The following is a 16,205-nucleotide window of genomic DNA, read 5'->3' on the forward strand; positions in this document are numbered from 1 at the left end:
TGATCTCCCCAACTGACATAATACGTTAAGTCCTGCCTCTGTCTGCTGCACCACCCCTCACCTGAACACTCCAGAGATTTCTGTGTTGTAAACGCGTCGAGAATCTCCTGCTGTGTTGTTCCTGTGTGAAAGGCAACCTTCAGAGAAAGTCCGGACCAAATTCTGCAGACATTTTTAGGAAGTCATGTCTGAAAACAGCTTAAGGGTGAGACAATGATAAGGTTTGAAAGGATAAGGTCACATCATGTGTCTGTACTTCCTCTAGGTCACTTCTTTTCACTTGAAGAAGCTTCCTTTCATAAGTGACAGACAGCAGTTAACTGTGATTTAAGAACAGGCTAAATATTCAGTTTTTACAACGAGTACAAATTCACCTTACGTCACAAAAGAGTTAAATGGTGGTCACACATAGACATATAGACAATTTCTGTCAACTACACCAAATAAGTGATCTATAATGATATCAAAAGATAATCAATCCTGGAGTATGTTTGGTGTTGAGATGAGAAAAAAGTAAATTGTTTCTTGTCTGGGTGATGTGCTCTCCAGATGTCCATCATAGAAATTGAATGGGTTCTTCCCTGATACATACCACATCTGTTCACCAAGTTTCGGGGTAGTCCGTCCCGTAGTTTTTGCGTAGTCTTGTTTATAACCAACAAATTTACAGACAGGGATGAAAACATAACATCCTTGGTGGAGGGAACTATGTGACTGTTGTGGGGATGAGACGTGGTAGTAGACACCCTGCCTGCCATTATAATTGTGACTTAAATCTGTGGATTTATTATTTAAAATTGAGCTAAACCCATTTTCCTCCCATGTATTTCTTGTTAGATTATGTTGCTGAAAATAAGAAGACCACATCCCGCTCCAGGATCATTCCTGTCATCATCATCATTTCCTTCGTTATTGTGCTTGTTGGTTTGATCTACTTCAGAACAAAGAGGTATGTAAAGTGTTCATAATAACACACATTGTCCTCCTGTGGCATGTATTCAATGATGTTTTCTTGGCAGGACCTGCTTTTACTCTACTGTGAACATGAAGGACGTGGAAGCACAAGCACCAGTGGGACAGTAGAGGGACCTTCATCTGTTAACCAACCAGCCTTTTTATCCAATTAATCTGTCCATTTAATCTCTAAATCTGTTTATACTGCTGAGAACTACATTTATGGTTATAATGCTTCCTGTAGAATCTTTTAGTACAAGTGTTTTTTATTATTACATTATCGCGTTGTTACTGCTGCAATACTCTTTACATCTGGCCAAAATCAGTGCTTAGTGCCTTTTTGTTGGAAACCATCTTTATTTTGTATGAAATGATGCAGCTTATTCTCTCTCACATCCATATTTTAGCTATTTACATAGTCATGGTAAGCTGAAGCTTTTACATAGGATCCAATGCTTTTTAAAGACAAACTGTCCATGAATGTAATCAGTTCAGGACGTGCTGGTTTTAGGGATGTTGGTATCACTAGGACTCGAGCAAAGACTGTTTGTGATGTACCTTTGTACACTTCACATCCACCACTGCTGTCTTCAACTGGACACGACAGACTCTCTCCTTTACCAGCTGGAACCACACATGGCCTCGTATTAAGTCAGGTTTTAACCTTTTTCATCTGCTCATTTGCATTGCAAAACGCAAACAGTATTTTGATAGTCCCAACATTGACTATGTTTACATGGACAGCAATAATAGGACTATTAATGATGTTTACCTGAGTTACTAATCGAACATTCCATTCATACTCCCGTTTACATGTTACAGATCGTAGTCTGATCAGTGAGACTTACTACTTAGTGTTTACACTTGAACCCATGGCATGTGCCACCAAGCAGCTGGTAACTGCCATATGTCCATGTAGCGATTGATACGTCGACATGTCTACATAGTGTGACTTAAGTCAGAATACTCCACATGTCTTGATTTGATTATGACTCATGCCGGGCATACACTGTGTGCGATATGAGCCAGATTTTGACCAGATTTCTGAGTCGCGCGACATATTTTAGAATCTGAGCGATTTTCAGCTTCGTCTTGCGTAGTTTGTTGTGTTGTTTACAAGGGGGCGGGGTTTGAGGAGCGGTCAGATGCTCCTGACCACTCTTCGGACAGTCGGATGAATTTCTGACATGTCAGAAATTTTGTTTGGCCGTCGTCAGGCTCTTGCACTCAGGTCGATTTCCTCATAATCAGCACATTTTCTGTCACTTAGTCGCAAGAAAGAAAGAAAAAGGAGATAAAGGGGTTCTGACAGTACAGTCATCAGTGTAGATCATGATCAATTTACAATATAGGTGCCTCAAATGCAGTTTGTTTGCTTTCTGCAAAGATGGCCAAATCTTTGTCTTCCAAGCTACTTGTGTATCTGAATACTGATGCCTCTGGCACACATGATAAAGGCAGCATGTTTCTCCCTTGTTCGCATATCAGCAAACAAACCTTGAATTCTTCCTCAAAAAGCAGATGCAACGTAGAGTCTGAGCAGTCAGGTAGTGTCGTGAGCTGTGACTTTCCATCTCAGACAATCTACTTGTATAGTGTGAATTTAACAACATCATTTCTAAAGTAGCACAGTGTATGCCCAGCTTTTTTAATAGAGTGACCTCATAGGGGTTAAGGTAATCAGAGAATGCTGTTCAGGTTGATATTGGAATATTGGTGTCCATGTAAATTTGGCCTGTAATGATAATTGCTCAGCAGATAGCTGTGACGTATTGGTGAACAGGTGAAAAGTTCTTCACGCTGTGGAAGCTGAATGGACTCTTTGCTGTGCCAGCGTGTGCACTTTGAGGACCAAACAAAGCCCAGTAGTAATGCTGTAACTGCCCCAGTTACAGTCCTCCTCTGGTCAAAATCAAGTTTTTGTCCCCCTCATGCCTTTTATATGATAAAAGACATTTTGAGAGAAATAATCAGTCAGCGCCATGGCTGAGTATTTCCACCTTAATAAAAATACAGATTCAGACAGCCAGGGTTTGTGATGTCACAAACCTGAGAAAGCAATCCTGTGAACTGATGGCATTGTAAGGTAATTTGGGGGAATTTTCTCATTAAGACATTTTAAAATATTTTTACCTTTAGTTTTAGGCGGAGTAATAAGCTACTTGAGTCGGACTTAAACATGAACGGAAGCTGCGGAAGCTGGGAGAGTCGCAACACGAGGAAGGACCCCTTCACTGCCCTGTAGCACTGCAGTGACCCCTCTGAATGTTGTAAATGTATCCCTTGGATAATAGATTATCTTTATTAATTATAATAACCTTTCTATTATATGCATTCATAAGATTTTATATATAGAAATATATTTATACTTATATGTTGGACGATACACTAAATGTAGTTATAACATATTCTGATGTTAACTACTTTAATATGCAGAATCAGATATAAATATATTTGTTTTGTTTATATTCTGAAATGTATTTTGAATTTATATTTTATACACTATATATATATATATATATATATATATATGCGACACGGTTCAGATGCAATATTGAACAGTTGTTTTTTGTTGAGCGAAATGTACTGTAGATGTAGTATTGTATTGGATTGCATTAAGCTGTGAGTTTAGTGTGTACAATCATTGCTTGAGTCCTTCTGGTACCCCTCTGAGGAAATTTATATTTTATATCTTAATCAAATCATGTCCTACTTTCTTCCTTTTCCTGTAAAAAACATTGAGAATAAAATGGATCAATCTGGAGCTGTTTTTGTTTTGTATTGTTGTCAAATGTAACAGTAGGTTTCTATAGTAACAGGAGTGTGACTCACACCTGGTGATTTGTCTCAGCGAATGAAGGGGCAGGTAAAATGGAGTGTGTTCGTGTGGTGAGAAAACTTGTGACAGGAAGTTAGGGGAATTCTTTCTCAGAGAGAGAGAGAGAGACTTTGAACAAATCAGAATTTGATCAAATAAAGATAGTAATTAAATAATGATTTAAAGCTGCTGTAGATGGGATCGCTGGCAAAATAGTTGATCGTAGAGTCTCATACTCGGGATGTTCAACTGATCTGCCCTGTGATTGGTCAAAGTCTCCTGCCAGGTCTTCCTAGTGGAAGTGCAGAAGTCTTGTTTTCTCTCAGATCCCTTGATTTACATTATGCTGAAACAGTATTGTAAAATTATTACTAAATAACACCAAAAACATGTTGCCTACTTTAATTAAAGAGTAATTCATAAAACCCATTAAGTCACCCGTGATTCACTGGGGTCATGACCTTAAGTTTATTTGGCGATGTAGTGCGACAGCTTTCCTGTGACATAATTATGTTATCATTATATCATCTCTGGGTGTAAACATGCAGGTCAGCCAATGAGACAGAGCAGTAAGTATTTACACTTCACTGATGACAGATATTTGAGCATGGCAGAGTTCTTAGTCACAGGAAATGCTTGTGCAATGTGGAAGTTTTCCCTTGTAAAGAGAAAGTTAAAAACAAAGCAGCCTATTTAAAGTCATTAATCTGCTGTCATTCATAAAGAACAATGTGAGGCATGTTTCTTACAAGACTGCACTCACAAACCCAGTATGTCTCATACCACCAGTGACATCACAATGGGCAGATGTGGGTCTATTACAGGTCACATTAGTCAGACATGAAGGTAACTTGAGGTTGTGCTGATCTATTAACTGATTATAGTACAGAAGAACAACCTTTATTTTCAGTGATGGTCCTTTCAACGTTTGTGAAAAAAAAAAAATTACATGGGATTTGGCAGCATTTAGTCTCTTTAGGTGCCACTAACAAGGTGCTGTGGTAACTTTTAATCTGAAAGTTTAATGAAATCTAAAAGATTTTTATATTCTGTGTTGAAAATTCTGTTAAAAACCATATATTTTATTTGTGGATTAAACTGGTGGGGGCATGTTCAGGCATGTCCAGACATGCCAGGACACCATGAGAACAATCCTAGAGTGGAAAGAAAGTAAATTCAGTAACAGAAAACACCTTATGGGCATGTTTCACCTGTAGGGTGTATAACTGAACTTCAGTTCATTGCGGTCTTGTGCACAGCTCGAGTTTATTGAGGCTCCGTCTAAGGACACAATCAATTATTATGCAACTCACATAAACCATTTTATCACGTGTCATTGAGGCGTCATCAACCAGTCCACTAACTCAGGGTGAATCCAGTTGGGGATTCCCTGCATTAAAATCTCGGACCTCCTCCATAGAAAATTAGGAGGATCTGCGGAGTTCAGTGCATGTCTGAAGGCATCTATGGCAAATTAGTTTTGGCCCACATTTGGCCCATTTCCCACATCTGGCATATATACCGCATGGATTGATGGCCCTTGGGCAGTCCGCTCCTGTTTGCCAGATATGGGCCACAAGGCAGCCATAGCTACACTGCATATATTTACCAACCACATGGGCCAATACAGGTTCACATCCAGATTACACTTTGCCTAGAGCACTGAATGTTTGCCAAAAAAGGCCCTCATTTGTTTTGGGATATTTGGGCCACATTTGCTATTTTACAAGTGGGCAACTTTAGGCTCATATCACATTTTGTCTGGGCCACAAGAAGGCCAGAAGTACTGCATCATTGCCTGAAGTGGCCCACATCCGTATGCTGCCTGGGAACAGACTTCTCGGACTCCAGTAGATAATGAAGAAGCAGTTTTTAGACAAAGTGTTGCATATTATACAGCCAAAGTCCATTAACAAAATTTTATTTATTTATATTAAATTTTTGATTGTATTCACCTTAATGCTATTCTCTCTTAGGATTTTATCATTTTATTCTCTTATATATATATCCTCATATTTATTTCTGTTCTGTTCACTTTTATTTATTTATTATTTTTATTTGAATGAGACTTTTTAAATCCGGCCTCTAGTGTTTCCTCATTGGTATCTTCAGGAGTTACAGTTATAGTAATAGTGTTATTTATTTTTTCTCTCAGTGCTCTATTAATCCCTTGCTCTCTCTCTCTCTCTCTGTGCTATTTTTACATTTTTACATTTTATTTGCATGAAAAGTGCTATATAAATAAAGACTGATTGATTGACAGGACCTGTATTCTACTAAAATTAAGGGAGTAATATATCTATGCCCTTGATGTTATCATCAGACCTTTTATATGACATAATATGAGTACGGTGTCTGTGTCAAATACTAACACAATATATTACGCATTTTTATTAACATCACATATGCTCAAAAATTACAATACACCACAGAGTTAAGAAAAATGCATTCTTGAGGTTTTCACCAAGTTTGGACATTTCCAGACATGACATAATGTGACATGTTTATAAAAAAAAAGAAGATGTATCTGGTATCCTAGTAAAATACTGTATATGTATTTAAATGATATGGATGATATCAACAAAACTTTAATGGAATAGTGGGACCAGATTAAGAGCATCAATGTCAGCAGTGTATTTTATATCATAGGGAAACATTGAACTTAATACTGTACCATTGTAAAGAGAGTGGAGCATGTTCTGAATCCATGTGGGAAATGTCAAGAGGAGAGAAGGACTGTGGTTGCAGGGTTAAAGATGTGCCTGATCTCCTCACAACAACACAGACGCAGGTTGGTTCTTTGAAATGGTCGTTTATTGCTTGGGCATGTCTCGTCACTCTGGTCCATCTTTACTTGTGTGTCTCCTTTGCCCCATAACGCCATGATAGCCAAATGCCGTGAACTGTAATTATTTATTGCGTGAAATTATGACGTTACGTAGCTTGTTGCTCAGAAAATTCATGTAAGCAGGCAAACGGAAAAAAGACTTGCAAAAGACCACAACCACAAGTTAGCTGATCCGTGCATCAGGGGATCTGTGCACATGCATTTAACAATCTGTAAATAAACACAAAAAGTGTCACAAATATTTTTTCAGCTATTCAAAGCGAACATTATTCGGCTACATCTTTGAAGTTAAAGTTAAAAATATATTTTCGAGAAATATTAATATTTATTCATGTTTAATATTGTGATATGTGCATTTGTAAAACTAAATTGTTTGGTATTTGTGTGATTTGAACACACGTTTTTTGTGTCGAAATACCCAAAATTATGCACAATCATTGTATGTATTTGTACATCTTTGTTTCTTTCACTTGTATATCATGTGAAACACAGTTGTGACCATTTTCAGTCTATTTTCTCTCCATACATAAATAAACAAAGTTAAGATGACTCAAGAGATGGTGCTTCCTGTTTTGAATATGATTTGTCACCCCAGGTTTTATTCAGCAGAAGATAACGCAGAATTTCAAAAAGTCTCATAGTTTGTACATAGTTCTACCATTCACAAGACATTTTTTATCATGTTTCACACATTTTACATTGTTTACACATTTTTACACGTTACATTTTGTGTAATGAAATGTCTCTTTTCCTCTGCTCCTCCAGACTCGCTGAATTTTGGACATTTGAGATAAACCACTGGGACCAACAGGACTTCACGGCACAAAGAGAAACTTTTAGGTGCTTATGTGAAGCCTCTGCAAATAAGGGGAAAGATGAGAAGACTTCGTAGAAGACTTTAAACATAAAGGAATTTAATGTTCAATTATTATGTATTCCACCTACGAGAGGCGGATTTAAGTTTTTTCTAAATCAGGGGTCATAAAGGGGCCACAATTTACACAGAGGGGCCAACATCCATACACAATCCCTCATTCAGTGAGGTGCACATTTGAGTCATTACTTGTTGTCAGCTTTGAGCAAAGCCTCATGTTATTGAATGTATTTAGAAAATGCTCCTTGTTCAAACATATTGTGTAGGCTACTTAAAATAATCGTAGAAGATAACAATTCTTAAAATAGTCATATTTATGGTTAGTATTGTTATTGACTAGTTTATTTAAAACCGACTTCTCACAGGACACTAGAAACCCTAAACCAGGACTGGGGCACTTCCGGGGCTAATCAGATATCAGCTGGGGCCTGGTATATAAAGTGCCTCTGTTCAATTTATTAACCATCACTTTTTCAGTTGTCTTCTTCCACTTTGAAACAAAGCTGAGGTTGTAAATAATTGTCCCTCAAAGAGCAAATAAAATGGTTTTGATGGTGATTGCAAGACTCAATACTGACAGATGTGGACATTTGAAACCTCTCAGTTTATTCTCGGAACAAAGACCAGACCAAGTGTCAGGCTGAGGCTGTGAACATGTGTCTCCACCATCCCCTGGATAAATCGTAGCTATATGTTAGGTGGTAGTAAAAGGTTTAACACGGAACAAGTTACCGTGTGGTTTGGGATCAAAACTGCCCTGATTGGCTTTCCACTGGGCTTCAGCAGTCAGAGTCACGGTAAGGTTTCTGTTATTATTGATATTTATCATTATTATTTATCTTTTATATATTTTGCTTTAGTCCTACTAATATTTTAGTCCTGATTATATATTATATAATATATATTTATTTTGTTGTTGCTTCTTCTATTATTGATTGCTTTGGTGTGCTAAATTAGCCTCTAAATCTTAATGTTTTTTTTTACTTTAATATATTTTTACCATTTTATTTTGTCAATACTTGAAAAGCAATTTTAATAACTTTTGATTTGTTTGAAAAGTGCTATGCAAATAAAGTTTGATTGACAATTTGATTGATGTGGAGTTTGTATATGGTACTATTGAAATTGCCATATATTGCTGTAAAATGTACACTTCAATTAGACAATTTAAAAATAGAGAGCGCGTGAAAAACCAATTTACGGCAGTAGCTGTCGTAAAACAAGCCCATGGTGACACCTGCCTCCAGGAAGCGGTAAGTGCAGGTGGAAGTTTGGCGGCAGAACCTCTAGTTTCACATCATCCGTCACTCCTCTGTGTTGGCGGAGTTTGCTCTTCCCTCCTGATTCGTTAAAGCCGGTGAGTTGTTAAAATGGACGCCTTCACCTTCGGTTACATCCTGATATTACATCCAGTCAGCTGACACCGTCTGCGCATCACGTTCAGATCACCCGCGACTGTAGCGCAAATAATCGCTGACGTTAACGGAGAGTTTTCCACGTTATTGCAGTAAGCTTAGCTAATGTTAGCTCCAGTGTGACGCCCGCCCTCCGTGTTTAAGTGTTCACTGACTTCACCGTTTAACGCGAACTACCTGCTCTGAGTGTAGTGATCGATGGCTTCAGCTAACTGAGGCGATTATGTGAACATGAGATAGCTTATCTGACATACGAGGTGAGTTATAACTTTAAACTTGAGTCCAGAAAATGACGCCATGTGCGCTTAAAGTTGGCGCAGAAGTGCACGTTGTGTTTGCCAACTCGTGTTGTAGCAATGAATTTAAGCTAATGCAAACATTTGAATTTTGAACTCTTTTAGTGGCGACATTGATTTAGAATACAATTTAAAATCTCTCATCTTCATTTATATTATCCAGACAAATGTGCTGCATGTAGACAATCCGTTTTTAATGTTTTATCATTTAATATAAAACAAAATAAAGTCGAGTAAAGCAATAGGAGTTTGAGAAGTTAAACTAGTTTGTGTGGGTCAACTCCTGTCTCATGTGGTCATGTTTCTGTTCTGTCATGCAAGTTAACTACCTCCAAGGAACAAGTCCAATTCTGTCAAATATCCAATAGTGAGAGAACATGTTGACAGCATACCGATGTATGTTATCTGAAAGTCTTTTGAGGAAGCACTGAAGAGCCACTCTCCTTTTGTTAATAGCCCCCGAACATATGTTTGTTTGTATGACACTGTTCTTGACTTTGACAGGGATGAAGAGAGGCCTCACCTGGAATGGCATTTTTAAATGATTGTGTAGCATCTAATAAGCAGAAATGTTTTTGCTTATCTTAAAATACAAAAATATCTGCTACTAATAATTTAATTTGAATATACATGTACAATATTCATGTTGAGCTGCTTCCATGCACTGAACACTGGATGATCTCCTGAAATTATCTGGAGGGGCTGTATGTGAGAACGCAAATATCGGAGCCAATTGCTGCAAGACATGATCCCACGTTTTTCCTGCCAGCCTACGTTGTAAAAAAACAGAATATTCGAGTGAGCCTATATGAGAGTATAGTGCAGGATATTGTCTGGAGAATTCACAGCGAGTGAGAGGGTGTGTTGATGACGTTTTTAACATGCGATGTGCGCAAAGCTTTTAAGAGCGAAATTTATATAAATACTTGAGGATGAAAAATAGTTGCCATACACGTAGGAGATGCCAAGGAAGATGTCAACTTGGAAAGACAACGAGATTTAAGAGCTTTTGGTGGTAAGGTGCCGGTGTCGATGTGCTGTCAACAAAAACACGTGACTTCCACAGTAGAATTTATACGTCATATCTTGCCTCCTGCATGCTCCACCCTGGTGCCTCCTCTCACCTGAAGGCTCTGGAGGTTTTCCTGTTGTAGTGAACGTATCTGACTTAGACAATGTCCCGCTGCATTCTTTACATGTGAAAGAAAAAGTCCGGAATATGTCTGGACCCAATTATTTGGACATTCAGTGGAGTTCATGTCTGAAAAATAGCTTTACCGTGATTCAGCTCTTTTTTTTTTTTAGCAATAATTCGTTATTTTGCATAATATTGATTTAATGGTTGTATTTAACTAATCTTATGTCTGTGTGTGTATTTTCCAACAGACATGGATGAAAGAATGAAAGGACCCTTCAGGAGCACAGTTTTCAGGAGGCTTACTCCAGCCATATTCGACTCTTTCACTGATCACTGCAGCCCCCCACTCACTGTCCCCTTGCGCTCTGACCACGTGGAATATGGGTCCTCAACAGGGCCGGGGGTTGATAAGAGGACTGTTATTAACAGTGAGAGGGTTTTTTTAAATGAAGTATCTACTTTTGACTGCGATGTTGACAACATCTTGTGCCTCAATCCGGTTGGCGTGGGGGGATTTTCCGAAAATGTAGAGAGCCGCAGAAGTAGTGACACATTTCAGAATAAGCCAATGTTAAGCTCCACATGGACAAGTGATGGAGGTTCTGTGGCACACCATCAAGAGTTAGAAAGTGGAAATGAACAAGTGGAGGATGGACGGGGGGGGCTGAAGACAGAACTGTATCTGAATGTATCAGATGAGGATGATGATGACGGTTATTTCTCAATGTTTCATAAAAGAGCAAAAATCTCCCCTCAGTCAGGACACATTCAGCTGTCTAGAGCTACTTCCAGCCCCCAGCATTGGACAGATGAGGTTAGAGAGCCATGGGATGCGTGCCATCCTGAAAGTTCATCCGAACAAGCTGCGATAACTAGCCGGCACATTTCCTTTACAGTTAGAGATTTGTGTCCGACTGTTAGCGGGCCACAACTGGAGTCTGCAAACTCTGATTCGTTAGAAGGTGACTCTGAAGAGGTGTGGACTATTGGTCGCCCCATGTTTGAATCATCGATGTGCCACAGTGTCACAGTGAAGTTGAGTGCAGGTAGTGAGCAGAGCAGACAGGTGACGGAGGATGTGCAGCACGGTGTGACGGAGCCTGTCCGTGACTGTCAGGCCACAGTTATACGAGACACAGCCACTGTCCAGTCGACTGACACCAGTTATGAAGCCACTTTATCTCCACAAGTACAGGTGAGTCGCCTCAGTTGTACTAACTCATCTTCTTTCTGATTATGCGGAAATGTTTGTTCAGGGTTTCTTTGGTGGGCTTATGTACTGTGAAGGCTTTGAGAGGGAGGTGTTTGGGGTGTTTGTGTAATGTGACTATGTATTTCCACACAATTTTGGACCATTGTTATTACAATATTTCCAAAATCCCAGCAAAAGCTGTTCTAAAACAATTCTAAAATTAAATAATCTTAATTTTATGCATTCGAAAGTCTTGAATAAGTTAAAATATTACGTACCAAAGCTTTAATACAATTAGGTAGGTCTTAATTATATTAACTTTCTTTTAACAGTAATTCCGTTGTGCTTTAAAATACATTTTTTAAGAGAAATATTTTGTTAGCCATTGTTTGAAATGTCTTTGTGTGCTTTTTTATTTTTCAACAACACAGATATTAGCATGCTGTAATAAAACTTCAAAAAATACCATTTTGGTAATCTGATGCAATGAGAAACAACCTTGCGTTACTGACTTGGTTCACAGGTAAAGAGGGCATGGTGTAGTGTCAAGCTGACAGTGAGCGCTCTCTGCTGGATCATGAGTAATACTACTTCAGACAGTCTGATGTGCCTTTATTTATTATTTTTGCAATTTCTGTTAAAGGCTCAATGAACGAGCATAAATATTCACAAAGAACACAGTTATGCAACTTTATCTGTTCAATGCGCAATATTTAGCTTCTCAGTTCAACAATATGTTCTGCAGAGGAGCTGCTACTGCTGCACAATGTTTTTACATATAGGCTTTGACTTTAAAATATGTCATGAAATATGACATGATTATGATATGATATTTCCTTGTATAAAAGTAGTCGTGTGTACTCAAATAAAAACCAGTACCATACAGTATTAGAGCATACATCTTCTGCTCCTGCAAATATTTCACAATTAAACCCCCTTTTTATTAAACAAAAGAATGGATTTGGTCAACAGAAACACTGGAGTGCTTTTATTTTGAAATGTATTCAGAAAGTGTTGCAACCATTTTGTGACTTAAATTCAAAAGATAAACATTAAAACTCAGGTGAAAGATAATTTTCTCTGTGAACCACAATGTATATCTGTCTGTCACAAACCTATTTCCAACACTTCCCGAACAATGTCTAGCTGTCATATGTTAACAAACAAAAATATGTAACACTTCCTGAACCTGTTTCAAATTAAAAGCATGCTAGCGTTTCTGTTTTCTGAATCCATTCATAAGTTTTGACAAGATTTGTATCGTTCATGCGGGACTGGAAGATGCTCGGCTTCATACTGAAGTGTCCTGACATTTAGTTGAGTACATAGCTTTACCTTTATTTGGAAATTACAGTTGTCATACCTCCCATAGTAGCTCTGTAGCAGACACGCTCCCTGTGTTGACAACAGATGCAGCAGATCAGCGAGGCAGTCACGTGCTACACACCCACCCAGTGTGACCCGGGGCGTTGAATAACTGATAGACTCACTATAGACCGACTCGAACATTCCCTATCCTAGAAACATAATACATCTAGCTATAACCCATACTCACTCCAATAAAAGCAATAAATGCTGAAAATTGACATTTAATTGTCTAGTCCTGAAAAATAATGACAACTTCTACTTTTTAAACCTTAGAATAAAACACTGTCTTGTACAAGGGCCAATTCAGTTTCCTCTCTCTACAGAGTGGTAGAAATCTCTCAGCTTAGTTTTCTGTTCATTTTCAAGTGCTTTGGCTAAGTCTTATAATGGAAGGGGAAACCCTGCTGTTTACTGAGTTCATGTTTTACAGGATGAAGTGTAAATACTGTATGTTCACACATATCAGCATCTGCGTTCTCAAGGTGAAATCAGTTGTGGTGGCTCTCAGGCAGAGCACAACCAGTAGCAGCTCCACCTCCAGCAGCTCCACCAGCAGGAGTAAAACAACAGCACGTCCTGTACCGGAGCTGAAAGACTTCCACAGTAACAGATATGTCCTCAGTGGCAAAAGAAAAAGGTACTATGATGGTTCCCCTCTAGGTGGAGCTGTATGACCATGTTAAACACTGGAACTTTGTCTATCCTTTATAATAGTGTCAAATCATTGCCTTTCAGTGAGTGGTTACAGGACCATCTTAATTGAGCATGGTTTTGCTTTCACTGTACTCGTACACTGCTTTCTGAAGCATGACATGTCTTGTATGGTTGACTGCAGTTAAAACTTTTTCAGGCCAGAGGACATGGAGGTGGACTGGGAGTGTAAAAAGCAGAGCTATGTGCACTCTGTCACCAAACACATGGAAGAGCATCCAGGAACAACTCAAGGTATGAACCTGAGCTGTGCCAAAAGCTGACACAACCTCACTGACACAGTCTCTAATTGGATAATATAGCAGTGCAGTAACAACACACCAATGGTTGCCTAAAGTCTATACTATCTTTTGTTGTCTCACATTCTTGAAGTCCCCCTCCCTCACTACTATTTTGTAGAACGTCAGTCAATGTAGATGTTTATTTCTAAATCATGTTGTTCTTTCTCAAGATGTCATGACTGAGCTCTTCAACCTCATCACCCATGTGGCTGAAAAGACACGTGGGGGTAATGGCAGACAATGGCAGCATCCCTCTGACCTCACACGCAGGTACATCACTCTCACTGGGCTTCTCTCAATTTAAAACTGATTTTTGTTGGTTTGAGAGCCAGACTTATTGATTTCACGTTAGCTATGTGTGTAAATAAAGCTGTGGAGGGTGGGAGTGTATGAACCCGACTAACCCATTTCTATATACTTTAAAGACTGGGTATGACTTTGCAATATGATATCACTGTTCTCCTCAAGACGTGACTAATGAAATACATAGTGATTTCCTGAAATACTCGCGGTAAAGGCCAAACATATAATGGGAAATGTTTTTCACGCTGTTAAGCCAACAAATACGATTTTATAGTCGCCTGTCAGACAATGGCTGATGATCCAAGTGAGGGGAGTGATATTGAAGCAGAGTACAGTAGCGTTTGAAAATATCAGTGAAGAAGATTCAGACCTAGAGTATTTGTTTGCTGCATCACCAAGGCTCAGTTGATAAGAGCATGTTTGAAAAGGTAGAGGATGAAGGGGGTGATGAGGAGGTGGTGATATTGATGGATTTATAGTTTATTTTTTATTTTTACATGTTCATGGATTGAAGGGAGAAAGCAGTGATTTACAATTCAAGCCAAATGTGTAAGCTATCAAAAGTTTTTTATTTCTATCTGCTTCAGAAACTGAGAAATCAAAGTCCTTGTAAATGTTGCCAATTCTGTCGGCTCTTCAGAAAACCCTCAGGTTTTAGGTGGTTGTTTTCAAACAATGCTAAAGTAAAGAGTGTTTTTATTCTGAATCTTAGGTCTTCATGGATTAAAGTACGGGACTACACCTGTAATTCTATTGGTAATTCTATTGGTTGGGAAATTAGTTTTGTTGCACAAAACAAATCCAAGAGAAATCCCGGAGCAGATGTTTTACGTGCTTACAGAAACCGTGTGAGCAAGAGGAGAAGAGCTGAAGTGCAGGTGCAGTTTGAGCTCAAGCAGAGCAAGTTGGATTGTTTGAGTGCAAGTGCAGGATTGTGAGTGAAAGCATAACAAAATCTGAACTTGAAATAAATAAGTCCTTATCTCAGACCTCGCTCTTGAATAAAGATAGGACAAAAAACCCGACATAAAACAGTATGAAGACACTGCTCAGTATCTGTGCTTACTTTCAGGAACTACCAGAGACGCTTTGGAAATATGACGCCAAGAATGTCCCTCCGTGAATGGCAGGAAAAAAACTCAAAAACATACAAGCGCTTTGCCAACGTCCCCAAAATCTTTGAAAGGAACCTGTTTCACTGAGAACTTGTGGGGCAGATTGCACTTAACCTCGGAACTAAACTGCTGGACTCAGGGTTTACCAGGTACGAAAAGGGCCTCACATCAATGTTTGCACTGTTTTTCTTCTGTAGTTTAATATATGGTGTGTAGTTTTGGTTTGTCAGTTTTTTCCTTTTTTGCATGTTCTTTTATTTAAAAATCTATGCATGTTTTAAGGGTTGTTGACATTGTGGAACTTGAGCTGCAGAACAAGCACTTAAACGTTTGAAGCATCTTAAATGTCTGCCTATTTTTTATTATATTTCAAACTAAGCCTGTTTTAAAGTGTGTTTGGGTATGTTTGAACTTTTGGCATTTGACTATTCGCATACTTGTTTTCTTGTCTCGTACAGAAGTATTTACCGTTAACGTTCGTTCAGGATTTGATTAACTGAGCACGTGTATGTTCTTGTTGAATACTTGCCTCATGAAGCACCTGTTTCTGTAGATGTGTTGAAATGGCAGTAGCTAACAGAATTAAATATTTGAAACTTGAAAAACCTGTGAAGGTTTATTGAATTGTTCCTGTGACATTGTCAATTCTTATACATCAATCTACGGTATACATTGGAGGGTAAAAGGCTTGATTAAGGTGTCGTATAGGACAAAACATAATGATTTATTATGTAAGTGTAATCCAGCCCAGTTTCTGCACATTTAGCTCAGAAAGGGATATTTGATAACTTATTTTTATGCCTTGACAATCAATACAACTTTGAATTTATAATATGATGTAAAATATTTTATATGGACAAAAGTATTTAAGTTGTGTGTCACACATTGTCAA

General features: G+C 38.4%; 1 protein-coding gene across 3 annotated transcripts; it reads left to right on the plus strand.

The window, feature by feature from the left end:
- Positions 1–8,705: 8,705 nt before the first annotated feature.
- LOC118115997 (S100P-binding protein) lies at positions 8,706–15,918 on the plus strand. Of its 3 annotated transcripts, XM_035167275.2 has the most exons (7): positions 8,706–8,851; positions 10,592–11,538; positions 13,386–13,540; positions 13,754–13,848; positions 14,066–14,165; positions 14,713–14,747; positions 15,271–15,918. In XM_035167275.2, coding segments are annotated over exons 2-7 (1,332 nt in total). In that variant the 5' UTR covers positions 8,706–8,851; positions 10,592–10,593; the 3' UTR covers positions 15,273–15,918. The 3 variants fall into 3 exon arrangements, with proteins under 3 accessions (XP_035023166.1, XP_035023165.1, XP_047197517.1); XM_035167274.2 differs by lacking the exon at positions 14,713–14,747; XM_047341561.1 differs by lacking the exons at positions 8,706–8,851; positions 14,713–14,747 and adding an exon at positions 8,865–9,166.
- Positions 15,919–16,205: the final 287 nt, after the last annotated feature.

This window comes from Hippoglossus stenolepis, chromosome 10 (assembly GCF_022539355.2).
Source record: "Hippoglossus stenolepis isolate QCI-W04-F060 chromosome 10, HSTE1.2, whole genome shotgun sequence".
Taxonomy (NCBI): domain Eukaryota; kingdom Metazoa; phylum Chordata; class Actinopteri; order Pleuronectiformes; family Pleuronectidae; genus Hippoglossus; species Hippoglossus stenolepis.

Excerpts from the sequence above, each read along its gene's own strand:
- LOC118115997 (XM_035167274.2), top strand. The coding sequence starts at position 10,594 with ATGGATGAAAGAATGAAAGGACCCTTCAGGAGCACAGTTTTCAGGAGG. Across the intron at positions 11,539-13,385 it reads CTTTATCTCCACAAGTACAG|GTGAAATCAGTTGTGGTGGC; the intron begins GTGAGTCGCCTC and ends TGCGTTCTCAAG. Across the intron at positions 13,849-14,065 it reads GCATCCAGGAACAACTCAAG|ATGTCATGACTGAGCTCTTC; the intron begins GTATGAACCTGA and ends TTCTTTCTCAAG.